The 15867-nt window shown below is 37.6% G+C and overlaps 1 protein-coding gene across 5 annotated transcripts in view; it reads right to left on the reverse strand.

Annotated features, from left to right (window-relative positions):
• Positions 1 to 15867, reverse strand: part of MAP7 (microtubule associated protein 7) — a 99542-nt gene that overhangs the window by 32081 nt on the left and 51594 nt on the right. For 3 of the 5 annotated variants that reach the window (XM_030946169.1, XM_030946168.1, XM_030946167.1), the window contains exons 3-6: positions 11207 to 11284; positions 3129 to 3292; positions 2269 to 2380; positions 1299 to 1385 (exon numbers count right to left, since the gene is read on the reverse strand). In XM_030946169.1, the coding sequence (XP_030802029.1) occupies positions 1299 to 1385; positions 2269 to 2380; positions 3129 to 3292; positions 11207 to 11284 (441 nt within the window). The remainder of the gene's footprint in view (positions 1 to 1298; positions 1386 to 2268; positions 2381 to 3128; positions 3293 to 11206; positions 11285 to 15867) is intronic. The other 2 variants (XM_030946171.1, XM_030946170.1) reach the window with 1 other exon arrangement.

Genomic DNA, 15867 nt, shown 5'->3' on the forward strand with positions numbered 1-15867 from the left:
TGCTCTGCTGATTCATAGTCTGTGTGTGCAAAAATGTGTCCCTACACTGTTTGCAAAGCAGATGCAAACTCAGGACAATGACAGCATTAAGGATGCTACTGCTGAAATATTATTTGCCACTGTTTATTTATGACAAATGTATTAAGATTGTATTTACCTGTTCTGTCCCAATAGATTAAATTATACTCACTGTGTACAAAAAAAATTCATAGAAATAAGAGTCTATGAAAAATACTTTAATTCTCCCCAGATCTATGAACTACATAGGATCCACTATAACTCGTTGGACTGAAGAAAGATTCTCCCTACCCCATGTGATTATTTGCTTACTTTAATGTTAGAATGACTTGGTGAGGGCATAGAACTGGTAGACTGAATACTGGGAGGGGAATAAAACTCAGAAATGGGTTTTAAAAAGGAGCAAGCTAAATGTTATAACTAAGAAAAAGACCTCTGTAGACTGTCAAGACGATCCCAAATTGATCTATGGGGTAAACTGGAGAATGCCCTGTGCAAGTTAGTACTGGACACATGATGTTCAGACTTCCTGAGAACAGGAAAATTTGTGGGAACGGGATGGGGATCTTGATCTCATGAATAATCTGCCACTGAGAAACTACACAGTGTATCAGTACAGCCATAAAGCTTCAACATTTGGCAGAAAGGATGTACTGCATAAACTGACTTCCTGAAGATGACAAATGACAATATTGAAAATCACCTCTGTTGTTAGGCATGACAACATTTCTTGTGTCAATGAACCTTATTTAAATGAATGACATTCAGCATAAGGATTTGCATATAGGTGTTGGCAATACGAATCCTATAAATGTAGAATAGGCCAAATGTAATCCATTGCCTGGAAAATTGCTGCTTTCTTTATCCAAAAAAAACAAAAAAGAAACAAACAAAAAAAAGGAATTAAAATACTCATAAGCAACAAAACAGCCAAGGCAGCTGGTTATGTGTCTGTGTTCATGTGCAAAATTGTAAATCCTACGTGCCAAAAGGGTTTTAGAAAATAACAAAATATTCAAATTTGCTCTCCTTGAATTCCAGCAGATAGAATATTATGCTTCATTTCAGTGAATTGTGCCAAATCTTTAGAGTCAGCCAGCAGTAACTCTCCACCAGAAAGATAAATAATAATGAAAAATCTGGTACTAACAACAGTTCTAATCTATCAGCATGGTGTTAAGCATGCATTGCAACTACATGAGGGTGGTTTAGTTACTGGTGATCTCACTTCCTGAGCACTAGCTACAGGTGAAGGAATAACAAACCACAGCATTATGTACCAGGTTTTCTAGCACCACCCAGAGAATTGAAGTGGTGCTCCAGGCCTGCTAAATCGAGAAAGGTGAATGATGATTCAAAATAATAACCTAGGGACAGAATGCAAGACAATGATTTTTCACAGAAAATAAAATAAAAATCAAATAAGTTATACAAAGTTAAGCAAAAAATTAACCTTTTATGAAAAATAACTGTTTATTGAAATTATATATGACAAAGATTTCAGAGTATTCTTTTCTCAACTTTTTTTTCCTCCCCTGATGAGAGGTTAGACACATAGAAATTAGAATAGGAAGTAAAGAACTTAAAGGATTACTTCCTGTTGAAAGAAGTAAAGGAAAAGTTCTCTTTTGGGAGACTTGATTCATATTAAACAGGGCATATACACATTAATGACTGGCAGATTAAGTTAGAGAAAATATTTGGGCAGAAAAGCATATAGCTAAAATTCACTTAATTTGCCAATCTTTAGGGGAAGAAAAGGGACTTCTATTTCCCCAGATTTTAGTACACAGCAGAGATCTCTTATTACAAAGAACAATTTTCCTTCCTCATGGTCTACTTTAATCTCCGTATTTGGTCATTTCCACCAGACCTACTTTTAGAGGCACAAAGCTAGCATTTGCCACAGTAGCTCATATCACAAGATTGACACAGCACAAGCACACCCACGTATATATACACACACAAACAACAGCAAAGCAGCAGGAGCGAGAAGCTGTAGCAAGGTAGTTACAGAATAAGTCAACTCCCAAAACAAGCTATAACTTTTGTTCAGATTTCTTTCTCCTTGTTACCTTTTTGCTACACAAGAATGTCACAAACATGCCACTGCTAGCAATAATAGGACCAAGAGAAAAGAATTCAAACTAACATACACTGAAACATCCTTCCTTTCAGAAGAAGAAAAGTAAATTCCAGTTGACTGGTGGAGAAGGGAAACTAGCAAGCAAAGCAAGCCTCCCTCTTTACCTGTGTTATTAATGCGGTTGTGCAGTGCTCCTCCCCAGGACCACCTGTTTTGCCTTTGTTTTGGCTTCTGGCTTCTTTCAATTGTGCGACGTACAACAGCTTCATGTCGTTCCTTGAGTACAACAGGATAACACATTTAGATACTACTGGGTTCTTAACTTTATTATCAAACCTTGCTACCCTCCATCATATGGACAAAACCAAGTAGGCGTCTTAGGTCTTTAAGCTTATGTGCTGCCTACTTAAGACACACAGACTAAAACAAAATTAAGCAGCAAGTAAGCCATAAACAAGTTAGAACATTAAATGAAATTTTGAAAAGGTAAGATCTGTTTAAGTGGCCCTGCCACTACACAAACACACCCTAGTGCTACTTCCCATGTACTAAATACCAGAAGAGTGGGAGACTTAGGAAACACAACACCCACAAGAATAAGGTGGCTTACATAGGATCACACTGCCCATACTTCCCAGTTTAACTGGGAGACAAATCAGCCAAGAGCATATTTCACCGCACACTCATTTCTGAAAAGGTTTTCTTAGGGCAACTTATATTTAACTAGCCTTAAACTGAATGGCTAAGAATTAACAGCTAACCATACAAACCTGATCCAAAATGTTTTTCTGCATGAGTTTGCACAGTGCCATACACAGTAATCCAGGCAGGCTCAACTTCACTGCATTTGATTCATAACAGAAGCAGTACCTGTGCAAGTAAGGCTTAAAATTCTTCCACACACTGTCATACTGACCATGGCTCATGTTGCATTGTCTACATCAGCTCTTAGAGAAAAAGGTTGATAGTACTGTATCTTAGGGCAAGAGAAGTTGAAAAGCTTTTTCATGACATTCGTTCTTACCTTCTCTTCTTCTAGTTTCTGCCTTCGCTTTTCCTCTACGGCAGCTCGCCTTCTCTCCTCCTTTAGTCTCTGCTCTTCTAGCTTCTTCCTGCGTTCCTCTAGGTGCTTCTCATAATGTTGCCGTGCTCTCTCTTCTCTTTCTAGCCAGACGGATTCTCTCGCAGCTGTGAGAAATGAGAAATAAAAGAATTAACTTGCTTTATGTCATTAAGTCTTTAATACATTTCGAATAACCAAGGTAAATGGAAAGCCTTTTGAACTCTCTTTCTTCAGAGATACATAATATCCTTATCTCTCCTCATGTATTAAAATGTACCCGGGCCACACACTGATTTTATCTAATCTCAATATATTTATTATGAATTACCAACAGTTTTTGAGCAGACAGTTTCTTCAGGGAAGAAAGAATTTTTTGCCAGCTTAAAATGCCTAAATACTGAAGTCAGATGCATGTGAACAAACTTCTGTTACATAAACCATGCTAATTCTCTGTAATATTTTACTGAAAGAAAGACAATAAAAAGAGAGGTGAAACTACCATAACTTTCACCTTTATTGATCAATACAGATCTCTTATGGTAGAAGTGGCTGGGATAACAATTCTAGCACCTGGACCAATAGAAGGAAGGAAGTTACCCAACAAAGAAGTCTAGAGGTAAACATTAATCTGTCACATAATTCCACTTACACACAGCTTCAAACAACATGTCTCAGAAGAGCTAATCAAGACAAATCAAGAAGTCCTACACAGGACTAATTTTTCTCCCTATCAGGGTCTGAATTTTCATGAAGTTTGTAGAATGCAGGCTCAGACTGCAGTCCACACGAAACCATTGATGCAAGATACCCTGGATCTCTCCACACAGGTGCCTTGAAAGCTTTGGGACCCAGAGTGGAACAAGATTGTTCCCTTATGCAACATCATATGTTTGCAGTCTAAGTCAGTGCTACCATCACACAGGAAATGCTCTAGACTCTTATAGAATCCTTTCACTACAGTGGTACAAAAATTAATTAAAAAAATCCAAAATCCAACCAAAGCAAAACAACCTACCACAAAAAACCCTGAAACCCAATGCAAACATCCTGTTACCTAGACCCTGAACACACTAAGTAACCCAAACAATGTACTTGTTCAAAACTGGAACTCAATCAAACCCTTTTGCAGAAGATTTGAAAAATCTATTATCTTTGAAGGAGCTAAGAGCATCTATCTAAGAAGCATAATTGCATATATCTCATGAAAATCCAGCTTGCTGTAGCATGTCAGCTTTTAATGAATAGTCACTTATGTACAGACTCTACTGATCATATCAAGACGAGCTGCTGCTGTGAGCCACAAGACTTCCACAGATCCTGCAATGAGCTGGCTCTTTTGTGCCTGGAATATGCTTACAATGGCAACCCAGTACAAAAAAGCACTTTGGTGGTCTACTGAAAATTAATAAATTATGAAAAGAAAAAACCCCAAAAAAACCTCAACAGCTTTCTTAACTGATGTCACTGGAATATTAATTTGCCTATAAAAGACATGGAGATTATTTGTTCTTGCTTTTATTAATGTAAATGGCTAAACTTTCTTGAGACACATGGTGATTTCCATAGGATTCAGTCCGTCATGCTGTTTAGAAGAAGTAATCAAAATAGGACATTTGAACTTTTAAGACTAAATTCAAGAATAGCGAGGCTAAAAAGATATTTATGCACGTTCTTAGTTCTGGTACGACAATCAGAATGCTGGACCTCTGGACAGAACACTTATCTCCAGCTTTCTGCTTTCTCTGAGAAGGGGTGACAAAAATTACACTTCTGTGATACAGCAAGACAGCTCAATAACAGAAACAAGCATTAGTGAGGGATTAACCCAGGCAAATGGACGCGTTTGACTGGAATAACTTTTAACAAAAATAACAGATCTGATTCAAAACAAATAAAAGCTATATCTTTCCACCTTTAGGCTACAGGCAGAAGACAGCAGAAAATATGTGCCCACCTGCTAACATAAGGAAGTTACTAATTTTATGCTTAGACCAAGTATTTAACAAATACATGAAAGTATGATTTATGATACATCTGTTTGCTGAAACACGTGTAATACCTATTTTCATTAATTTAACTTTTTTCACAGATAGAGATATAATCTTAACTACTTTTGATTTTTTTTTCAATTTTCAATTCCTGCATTTTATCTTATTAGAGAATCAAAGGAGAACATCTGCTTTGTTTACACTTCTTCCTGCATGCACTACTGACATTCTTCTGTGAACTTAAGGGCTCAGTTTTTGTCACCTATAAGGTAGGAATATACAGTGGCATAAGTTAGTGCCCTTAGATATATAAGGATATCTTAAGGAAAAATCAGAAGTTTTGAATATTTGTTTTTCATTCTTATGTCCCTATTTATGAATTTTCAGGAACATTTTCCTGCCACCCCAAACAGATATGAAAAAATTGTCTTGTAGTCTAAAAAGTTTACTCTTTAGACCTCTGCTCTAACATAAAATATTTTAAAAAATATATTAAGCTCTATTCTGGATACACAGGTTGCTTCTAGAAGCACAGCATCAAATGCCTTGCTGATAGAAAGAATCAGCAGATGAGCCTACAGGAAACTGAAGATATCTCTAGAAGGTCTCATCAACCTGAAAGAGCAGCCAATTTGAGGATGTGGCAGGGAAGAATACCAACTTCTATGATGGTGTCTCCAGAAACTGTGCCAAGACCTATGCCTGGTGCTGAGCCAACAAAGAACTCCACTGGGGGTATGGTCCAACAAAAAAGCATTTTCTCAGGCCTGAGCATTAACAGGTTCATGATCCTTCTCTCCCTTGTAATATCTCACATTGTATGACAATGTGCAAGATTCATTCCAGGAAAGTTTGGTCACCATTCAGATAGCACCTGCATGCTAAAAGCTTAAATTCCATTGGAATTCTTACATTAAAGCTGGAAAGTAACAAACAAAAGTCACAGCCTGATCCATTTTCTATTCCATTCCTTAGTACAATCAATATATTTGAACACAGTCATGTGATACAAGGACACAAAATTAGAGCATAAAAACAGGATTTAGAAATTGAGCCCTAGACATGCTGTTCAATACCTTCTGCTTGTTTGCAAACTAGAATGTTGGGTTAGATTACAAAGCAACATAATTAAGGCTGTGTTTCTGACACTTCTGAAGTGAATAACAGCGAGAGAAAACAAGGTCAATCAAGAAAGAGACACTCCAATATTAAGAGACACATAAGACTTGAAAACAATTAATTTTACACTGGAATTAACTAATGTAATGTGGAAGATGTTAGCTACAAACCATGCATATTTCTTTCTTGGAAATAATTTTGTAGTTTCTTTCCCCAGCCACACAGATTAGAACTATTCTTTGCAGGGGTTTTAGGCAGTGAGGGAAGGATGAGCATGTACTAAATGTCAAAGCCTTTATTTTCTGTTTATCTCTGTGAAGCAAAGAATGTGCCCCCAGATTCTCTTTTTCCTTTGGTTTACTGCCTATACAAAGGCAGATCAGTCTAGCACCATGCTTTCTCAGTCTGCCTTTTGAATCCACCTCAGATGGACAGCTCATCTGAACCAAAATCCTACAGCCTCTGTCATGCTTTCCAGCCTTTATCTTTTCCAACTTTACAGCACTGACCTCAGGAACAGCTTTCTCCTCTGACTGCTCTTTCCACCTTTGCTCACTGCCAGCCCTGCACTGAGGCTGTGATTGCCCCCTTGCTGCATTAGCAGTAAAATGGATCAGTGATGCTTTAACCATACCTAAAAATGGGGACATTACACAGAAGTGGCTGACTGAACAAATTAGAAGGTGAACTTGAGAGCTGTAATTAAAGGCGAAGTTAATGTGAGATTCTCTAAGCCAACCTTTCCCCAGTAACCACGCTCCAAGGGACATTTATCACATAAGTTTTTAAACTAGTCTCCCTTAAAAATTGTTTTCTTGTTTTATAAACCCTTCTGACATTCAAATTCTCCAAGGAGATCCCAAAATTATTCATATGCTAGGGTCAATGATTCCCAGTTTCTGTGGGGCTTCTTTCTGTTGGATAAAGTTCTTCCCCCAAGTGCCAGGGAAGAAAATAGGCCAGAAGGAATTTACTCACAGAAAAAAAAAATTGTAATTTTTACTAATGTTATTATTATGACAGTGATCACTTTCTGTGATGTTTAAAATACTACTTTAGTGCCTATGCATTGTAAGTATTAAGGATTTAATTAATTTAGTACACTTGAAACTCAGACATATTCAGGAATTAAGATTAATCACTCTTTATTTAAGGAAGTGTGCTAAGTCAAAAAGCAGTATTATCATCTTTTGTTCCCAACACCAGAAACTAAATGAACCATGTGTCCTTGTCAGGATCATAATTCTGATTAAAAAAAGATCAGTCTTCAAGCAGGATTAGCGTAGATAAACATGCACAGAAGTGAGACTCAAAAAAGTGAGACTCAGTTTTCTCAAGAACCAGGGACCAAGATACTGCTAAGTAATAACAAGAAAATTCTTCCTCTTTGCCACTAACTAAGGTTACCAGAATGAAAACCATTTTAAAATCCCAGTTATTTTCCCTGTTGAAAAACACATTTTGATTTTCTTTCCAGTTATGGAGGACCAGGTCTGTGCTCTGGAACCAGACACTAACTGGCATGGAACAAATTTCATCTCTACTACTAAACTTCTACCCTCCAAAATGGTGACAGCACTTAATCTGCGCATGCAGAAAAGCCCATGGACCTTCCCTGCCAATTCCCAAACTTTTTCTGGGAATCAGCAAGCAGACAGCTAGTTGGCTGGAGCCAACACCCTGCCAGGATCCATCATAACAGCTTTATAGTAAGAACAATTAAGTTTTAGCATCAGGGAATGATCTTCAACACTGTTAATTTGGCAGTACAGATACAATCAGTATGGCAGATAAGGGTAAAGCCCACATGATGAAAAAGCAGCAGTTTTCAGTAATGTTTTCCAGTTTGAGCAAGCCATCTACCATAGCTGCCTTCATAAAAAGTCAGTTCCAACATGTTTGTGTCTCAGCATTCAGTGCCAGAACACAGCTTCTCAGCCTGACATATGTAAGAGTGCGACACCTCCCTTTGTTCTGGCCTCCAGGAACAGAGCCATTTGACCTACCACTGCCTCTCTTGGGACTTCCATGTCGCACAATTCAAGAGGGTTAGTCTCGCATAGAGAGATCTTATAGCTTTGTTTTCAAGGACAGATGTTATGTTTTATGCACAGGTGCTATGCGAAAGAGCATTAGTGGAAAAAGCACAAAAATGAAAACATGGTTACTAAAGAGCAAGTGACAACTCTGGAAGCATTACTTAGAAAATCAAGTAAGATCACCCTAATAATCCTTCAAAGGCCTGAATGTGATATCTGCAAAACACACATTACCAAATGGTCAGGAAATTAAAAAGATTGAAGCAGAAAAACCTCCATGAAATTGTTATAACTTAGTCATGAAAAAGGAACTGCACAGAAAAAAAGTCAAATAATTAATATTTGTGTCCCTGTGTATCTTCAATGTTACCTAAAGAAGAGTCTGAAACAAAACATGAATATACTAAAGGTGAAAGGGGCATTTTTTGTAGAAGCTTCTTTATCTTTTCCATTAGGTGGCTCAACATGATCCTCAAGAAACAGCAGATACCGACTGTCCCAACACATATATGTGCCCTATATATATATATATATTTAGACAACAAAAATGAGAGCATTTCCTACTCTCTAAGCACTCATTAAAAACAAGACTTAGACACTCAAATGTGCTAAGTAGTCTAAGACTGCTAAAATATTTCCAGGTGCAAGGAAATCCTCAGGAGTTCAGAGCACATGCCAATCCACCACAAGAAAGCCAAATCTATTACAGCACAGTGGAACTTGAAAAAAATTAGAACTTGAGAGCAAAAAAAGGGGAAAGATAAATGGTCTTAAATCAACTCTTCTTTAATATCAGAATATTGCCCAATAAATAAATATAATCCTTATTAAAGTGATACTCTACATGTCCTTAACAGAACAGTCAACAACTTAATTTTCCTGACCTCCAGGAGTTCAAGTTGCTGAAAGTACAAAACAAAATTCCTACCAGCTCTACACCTAGAGAATTGAACCCTGTCCTTTCCTTTTTTTAGAGCAAAGAATAATTTTATTTGAGGTAGGACTGAAATTCTGAACTTCTGTATAAAAAGAAGTCTTTGCTAAACCTGACAGATCCCCTGAATCAAAAGGAAAGGAATTAAGTTTAAATCCAACCTAATTCTATTGAAAAAAATTAAAATTCCTTCCTTCAGTTGCTTTACTGTTGCGTGGCTGATGTCCCAGTATTAACAAAATCCAACTCTAATTTTTAGCAAGACACATTTATGTAACAATATTATACAACTTAATGTTTAAGAGAGACAGCTTAGGAATTTCTTTGCTGTGGTTCACATGACATGAGTGACTGATTATCTAGAATCTGCACTAAATGCACTAGAAAAAAAAAAGAAAAAGTTACATGCTGTTGTAAAAATCATTGCTCTGCTGTACTGGAACACAAATCTCAAGAGACAGCTCCTAAATCATTGCAGACAAATATACAGATGAAAGTACAATGCAACTTTCAATTTTCTTGTTAGTTCAAAATATTTCTCCAAGCAACAACACACAGTACACTCATACATCACAGGGACATGCAAAACTCTCCCATGTGGAAATGAAGGATTCCACATCAACTTACAAAAACTCCTGATGTTGCTTTGATGTTGCTTTTAAAACACATCACACAAAATAACACATTTGTCAACAGAAGTCATATCCTTCTGGTATAAAATACTCACTTATCAATAGCTAGAAAAATCAGAGTTGAGTTAAATTCAAGGAAAGTATCTTTCTCTTGCATTTGACCAAAGCATTGTTATTATACAAGGACAAAACCTGAGAAAAAAAGAAATTCAAGACATGGAACCATCATCTGTGAATAATTAATTAAAATGGGCCAGTAACATCCATTTGCTCTGAAACCTGAAGAAACTAAGCCTACACATACCATCAACCTCAACTCGAGGAGCAGCTTTTCAGGGATTATCAAATATCCTGTCATGTTACCCCTTGAGCAAGCCAAAACTAAAGCTTTCCTTTTCCCCTCCAAAACAATCCTAGTGATTCATGCATGGCTACTGCAATGTTATAAGGTGCTGTAAACAAGGGAGGATATAAATGCTATCAAGACCTAGGTGACTATTAATGATGGCTCTTCAGGTTAGAAGAAGCAGCCTAATTCTGGCTGGAGTTACAATATAGTTCAATAAACTTGCAAAAATTAGAAATGGGAAATAAAGAACTTCTGTTTCTCAAGCTCTTAGAACAATTCAGCATTGAAAGAAATCAGAGTAAACACATAAAAAGAGGAAATACTTGTATTTCCCAATCTCCCAATTACCACAGAACTTTGTGGCAGTCAAGCATTTAAATGTTGTTCAGAAAGCCACCAGTTTGGCTTCACATAATTCTTAATTCTCTCACCACCATACTCAGTACACTGCCCATCAGTAGTCACTTGTTAGACACCCTTCACTATTCACTCAAACTGTGTTATACTTATGCAGGCATAGGTGATATAAGATATTGAGCACATCTATTTGACACCTACTGAAGGTTTGACCTGAAAAATGTACCCCAAGTATACATTAAAAAATTCGAACCATACATTGGCAACATATTCTTCAATTCTATTTTATGGTATTCAGCATTTTAATCTTAATTGGTAAAATGTCCGAAAACTTTAAAATTCCATTTACATCGGCTAAGTTCCCTTGCATGATTTCAGAATTACACCTACTTTTCATTCACATTCATAAAACAGGTGAGAGATACAGTACTGATGAACTTAAAGATTTACTTTAAAGATATGGTAGTGTATCTGAGATGACACTATCGCAAATCTAGCACTATCATTTTGCTGACCGCCCCTAAAAGTAAGCTGGCAATAATGCGGCATGAAGCTGATAGTCCAGTAAAAACAAACAAACAAACAAACAAACAAACAAACAAACACCAGAGGGGGCCTTACCTAGCTGTTTTTCTCTCTCTTCTCTCCGTTCTCTGGCAAGCCGCTGCCTGTCATCGACCTTTAGTACTGTTGGATGATCTACAAATGGAGAAAGAGGAGTATTAGGCACATAGTATAATATCAAATACTACCAAACCCAAACTTAAAGGAAAATGGCTGTTAAACAACTCTAATTATTCTGTCAAAATAGATAATGTTTTGAGAAATCCATCTTATTTTAAAAAACCCAGAAAACTGATCATTAGAATGCATTCCTATTTTTTAAGACATAAATACTTCTAAAGAATCAACTAAGAGGTGACTGCAGATGCCCAGCAAGACTACTGCTTGTGAAAGCCAAGGAAGAAGCTTTATTTTGTTTCCAAGCCTAAAACAACTTGACTTCTAGAGAGCATTTTGAAAAAATGCTGTTTATTATTCCATAATGTCTCTCCAAAATGCCTCCATAGGAAAGGCTATTATAATAAAACTTTGTCTTCCTCTTGATATTGCCTCAGAGCAGCTAATAAGCCCTATATCATGACAAAAGAACCTCAGCATCCAAGCAAAATAGGCTGAACCAAAACACTGATCCGGCTGAGTAGTTCTAAAGCAGTTCTGGCTGAGCCTCTGGAAAAAGCATGATATTGATCTCAAAAGATGTTTGTGTGCACATGTGTTAAAAACTCTGGCAAATATACTAAAGGCAGTGAGGCATCACATGCATGGACTGGCATAACATGAGTCAAGATGAGAGCTTTAACTATTGTAGATTGAAATTTATCTACATGAGTACTCCACAACAGTCTGCAACTGGCTGCTTGGATCACAGCAGTAAGACTGAGGATAACATGAAAGATCTGTGTCAGAGCCCAGGTCTGACTTTAAAAATTCAGGTTTGGTTGGAAAACATCACTCGCTCAATGATGGTTCTGGAAGACAACAAAGTGCTGAACAGCTAGCATCCAACTTCCAGTCTCAGCAATGGAGCTGTTCCAGACAGAGAGAACAAAATCCAAGTTAGCAATTCATCTCAGCATGCTGCCAAAACTAATTTCCTACTCAGCCTATTCTGTTAAACCTGGAAAGCTCTTAATTTTATGGGTTTTTTTCAGTAGCACTGAAAAAGTCTGCTTTGCATAAGAACAAAACAAACAAAAAACCCACAGAAAAATCAAAAAGATTTCTGGGTATAAATAAATGGTCTGATTTATTTTGGTATTGAGGGGAACTCAGTTTTGAAGTATTTTAACATAAAGAGCTATTCGAAGACTGTCATCATGAAAGTACACAAGACAACAGAGCCTTTTCATTATTCAGTGTGAATACATATGTAATCAACTTGTAAAAACATGTAGAGTCACCCTACTTGTGTATAGGCTGCATACCTATGAAAAAAGTTATTAGCAAACAATACAATGGATCATAAAACTGAGGTTAAAGATATTTGCAAAGTAAGTCCCTGAAGTGAGGCTGTGCTAGACTAATTTTGATAGATATTTGCATTAGATAAAAAAACCCAAAAAGTGCATTTCATCCTCTAACAGAAGTTTCTGCATAAGAATGACAGGATTTCTTGGGTGAACCAGTTCACCAACAGCTACCACACTTTAATTACTCTTGAACGCTAATCAGTGAAAAACTATTATCTCAACAACTGTCAGACTAGAGCCCAAATTAAGAGTGTTAATAGCAGTGCAAAGTAAAAGCTGCAAGGAGCAAACCCATTGCACAGCTGGCAGGAAGAACCTTCAAACACAACAGCCCCCATGAAGGGCACAATAAGTGAAAAAGTCACTGGCAAAGGTAATCTGTTACCCAGCTGCAGGTCAAAATTTCAATGTTGGCTGACTGGCCCAGAGTGCTGCCATTTATGACACTGTGCTCAGCCATGGCATGGCAGAGATTTGCCCACTGCCGGGTGTACATCTGCATTTGGCTGATGTTCAGCAGCGCACTGACTCACACACAGTCCCTTCAGCATGCAGACACGGGTCAAAAGGATAATAATATTCCTTCTCTCTGGTGACTGGCACACAAGGTTCACAAAACATGAATTTCTGTGGCATGAGTAATTAGTGCTTGTGGAATAATGCACATTTTCCCTGGAAAACAAGGATTCCCTTCAAGGGCTGTCAGCAAAGTCAATGTAACATTGAGTTGACAGAAAATGATGAGGCACTGGGGAAAAATGTAGAAACCTGCTTCTTTCAGAATACCCTTCCAGTTGGGTTTTTTTTTTCCCTTTCTTGAGAAGAGAGATTTCCCTATCAGAGAGATGCAACAATTCTTCAAAGAGGCAGGAGGGTTACATGGACAGGCAAACTGAAAAGGTCTCCCTTAAGAATTCCTAATTATAAGCAATGAAGGAATAAAATAAATTTTTAAAGTTGCCCTCTGCCACTCTGTTTGAAGATATCCAATTATTTTTTCCATATCATACACCTGATAGTGTTCACACAAGAGCAGCCCCTCTCCCAACACCCCAGGATGTTAGAACAAAATCCTAAAGAATTCGCATTAAGTTTATTAAGTTGCAGGCTATGCAGAGTGTGTGTCTTCAGTAACAAGCAATTTTGCATACATTTGGGATCACAAAGAGCTAAATCAATATTAGCACAAAGATGAGGGTAACACCTTTGTAGCAGACCATCATGGCATTTGCTCTGCTAGAAGCTGGAGCACATATTATCAGTGTAAGACTTACACTGACAATTAAAATGTCTTCTCTAAGTCTTCAAAATTATCCTTCATAGTCTGGCTATAACCCCAGCCTCCAACATTTGCATTCTGAATCCAGATGTTCTGTTGGCACCTCCAGTGCAGAGCATCAATAGTTTCAAACTGGGGCAAAAGAAGAGAGTTCACTGGAACTGCTCCCCATTTTATTTCTCACATCTCTATTCATTAAAAACCCACCAGGCAAATACCTGGGGGATTAGCATTCTTCTTATTCAGTAGGAATACCAGGACAAACAAAATATTTTGTACTCTCTTTTGCTCATATTCCTCATCAGACCATAAGCTTTAAGTTACTGTGAAAGGAAATGGGAAAAATGTCAGCTGCAACAAATCCTGCAAGAATTTCTCATTTTTTAGAGAAATAATTGCCAACTTGGCATATGTAAAACCTAAGAGACAACACTCCAGGAAGACCCACATGCTGCTTTGGAACTTGCAGTCTGGTAATGCTGCAATATGTGGGAACTCACACTCAGCAATCTATTTCCTTCCACTTATGTAACAGGCATAGAATTAAGCATCTGTATGATAGGGATGTTTGGAGAATAAATAAGCCATAGTTCTACATAGGAGAAATTAGTTTTGTACCTGCTGCTGGAAATTAAGTCTCTAAATTCCATATGAAACAGTATTTAGAACATTTAGTGTGTGATCAAAATTAATTTTAATATGTTAATAGGTAATTTTCAAAACTTAGAAGCTGTGAACAGTATTTTGCAGAAATTCAGCAAACTGAAACATCAATAGGTTTTTGGTCCCTAATGATAGTAACAAAAGGAAAAAAAAGTTTCTCAAATCTTCTATAGGACTAAGACTCGACAAACTCTTAAGTAAAATTGGTATCTGTAGAAATTAAGTTCCTAAGTTAACAATTGTAATATATACTTTGTAAATATGACCAGTTTTTGTGGCTCATACTACCAGCTCCACTCTGCCTTCCTTTGCTCCAGCCCCATGAATTTTGGATTCCTCCTACACACCAGCATAGATGAAGGGAACATTGGAACAGCTAGGACGCCCTCCTGAGAAATGAAAATTGGATTAAACTGTTGTAGAATAAAGCACTGTCCACCACAAAGAGCTGTGGAAAAAGGTAATATTCTCTTTGTTTTCTCCTCCTTTTCCAACACTATCGAATTGAGAGCAGCCATGATTCCTGCGCTCTGTGCAGGACCCAGCGTGCCTGGCAGAGCATGCCAGGTGTGATCTGAATGCAGACAGTGCTGGGATTCCTTCCCTCTGGGGACACAGGCCAAGGCACCCCTTTTGGGGATAGAGAAAAGTCTGTCAGCACAAAACAGTCACTGAGTGCCAAGCTGTCAAGGAGCTGAAAGGGGGATGTTACAGTGGGCCTGGTCCTCAGCACCACAAGCACCTCTGCTTTTCCAGGCATCTAAGCAAAATCACTATTAACTGCATACTTGAACCTTGGGTACCTGAATTGCAATGCAAGCAGAATTTAGATATCTAAGTCCTCTTCTGGATCTTGGTCTAAGCATGCAAACGGAACAGACCCGTGACACCAGGGACTACAGTAAGGTTTTTAGCACGTACATTTTCAACTGTGTAAGCGAACAGTGAATTAAATCCACACAATGTACCCGTGAGGTACAGTGAAGTAATGAGAAATATCTGCCCACTGCATAGAACATGTTACAGAACATGGCATGCTTTGTGGTAAGTGAAGAAATGCCTGAACAGAGGCACATTTATACAAAGCTGCAAATATTTGCTTACAGCAAATAATTCTCATTCAAGCACAGATGCAAATACGGTGGCTTCTGTTGTCTTTTCTCACTTCCCAGCCATCATTCCTAAGCTATTCTAAAATGTAACTAGATTTTTCCAGTTTTGCTTCTTTGCAAACAATCACATATTCCAGCCTATCTAAACATGAACAGTCACTGATACCAGTTTTGTCTGAAACAGTAAGTGAGGTA

Source organism: Camarhynchus parvulus, chromosome 3 (assembly GCF_901933205.1).
Source record: "Camarhynchus parvulus chromosome 3, STF_HiC, whole genome shotgun sequence".
NCBI classification, from domain to species: Eukaryota; Metazoa; Chordata; class Aves; order Passeriformes; family Thraupidae; genus Camarhynchus; species Camarhynchus parvulus.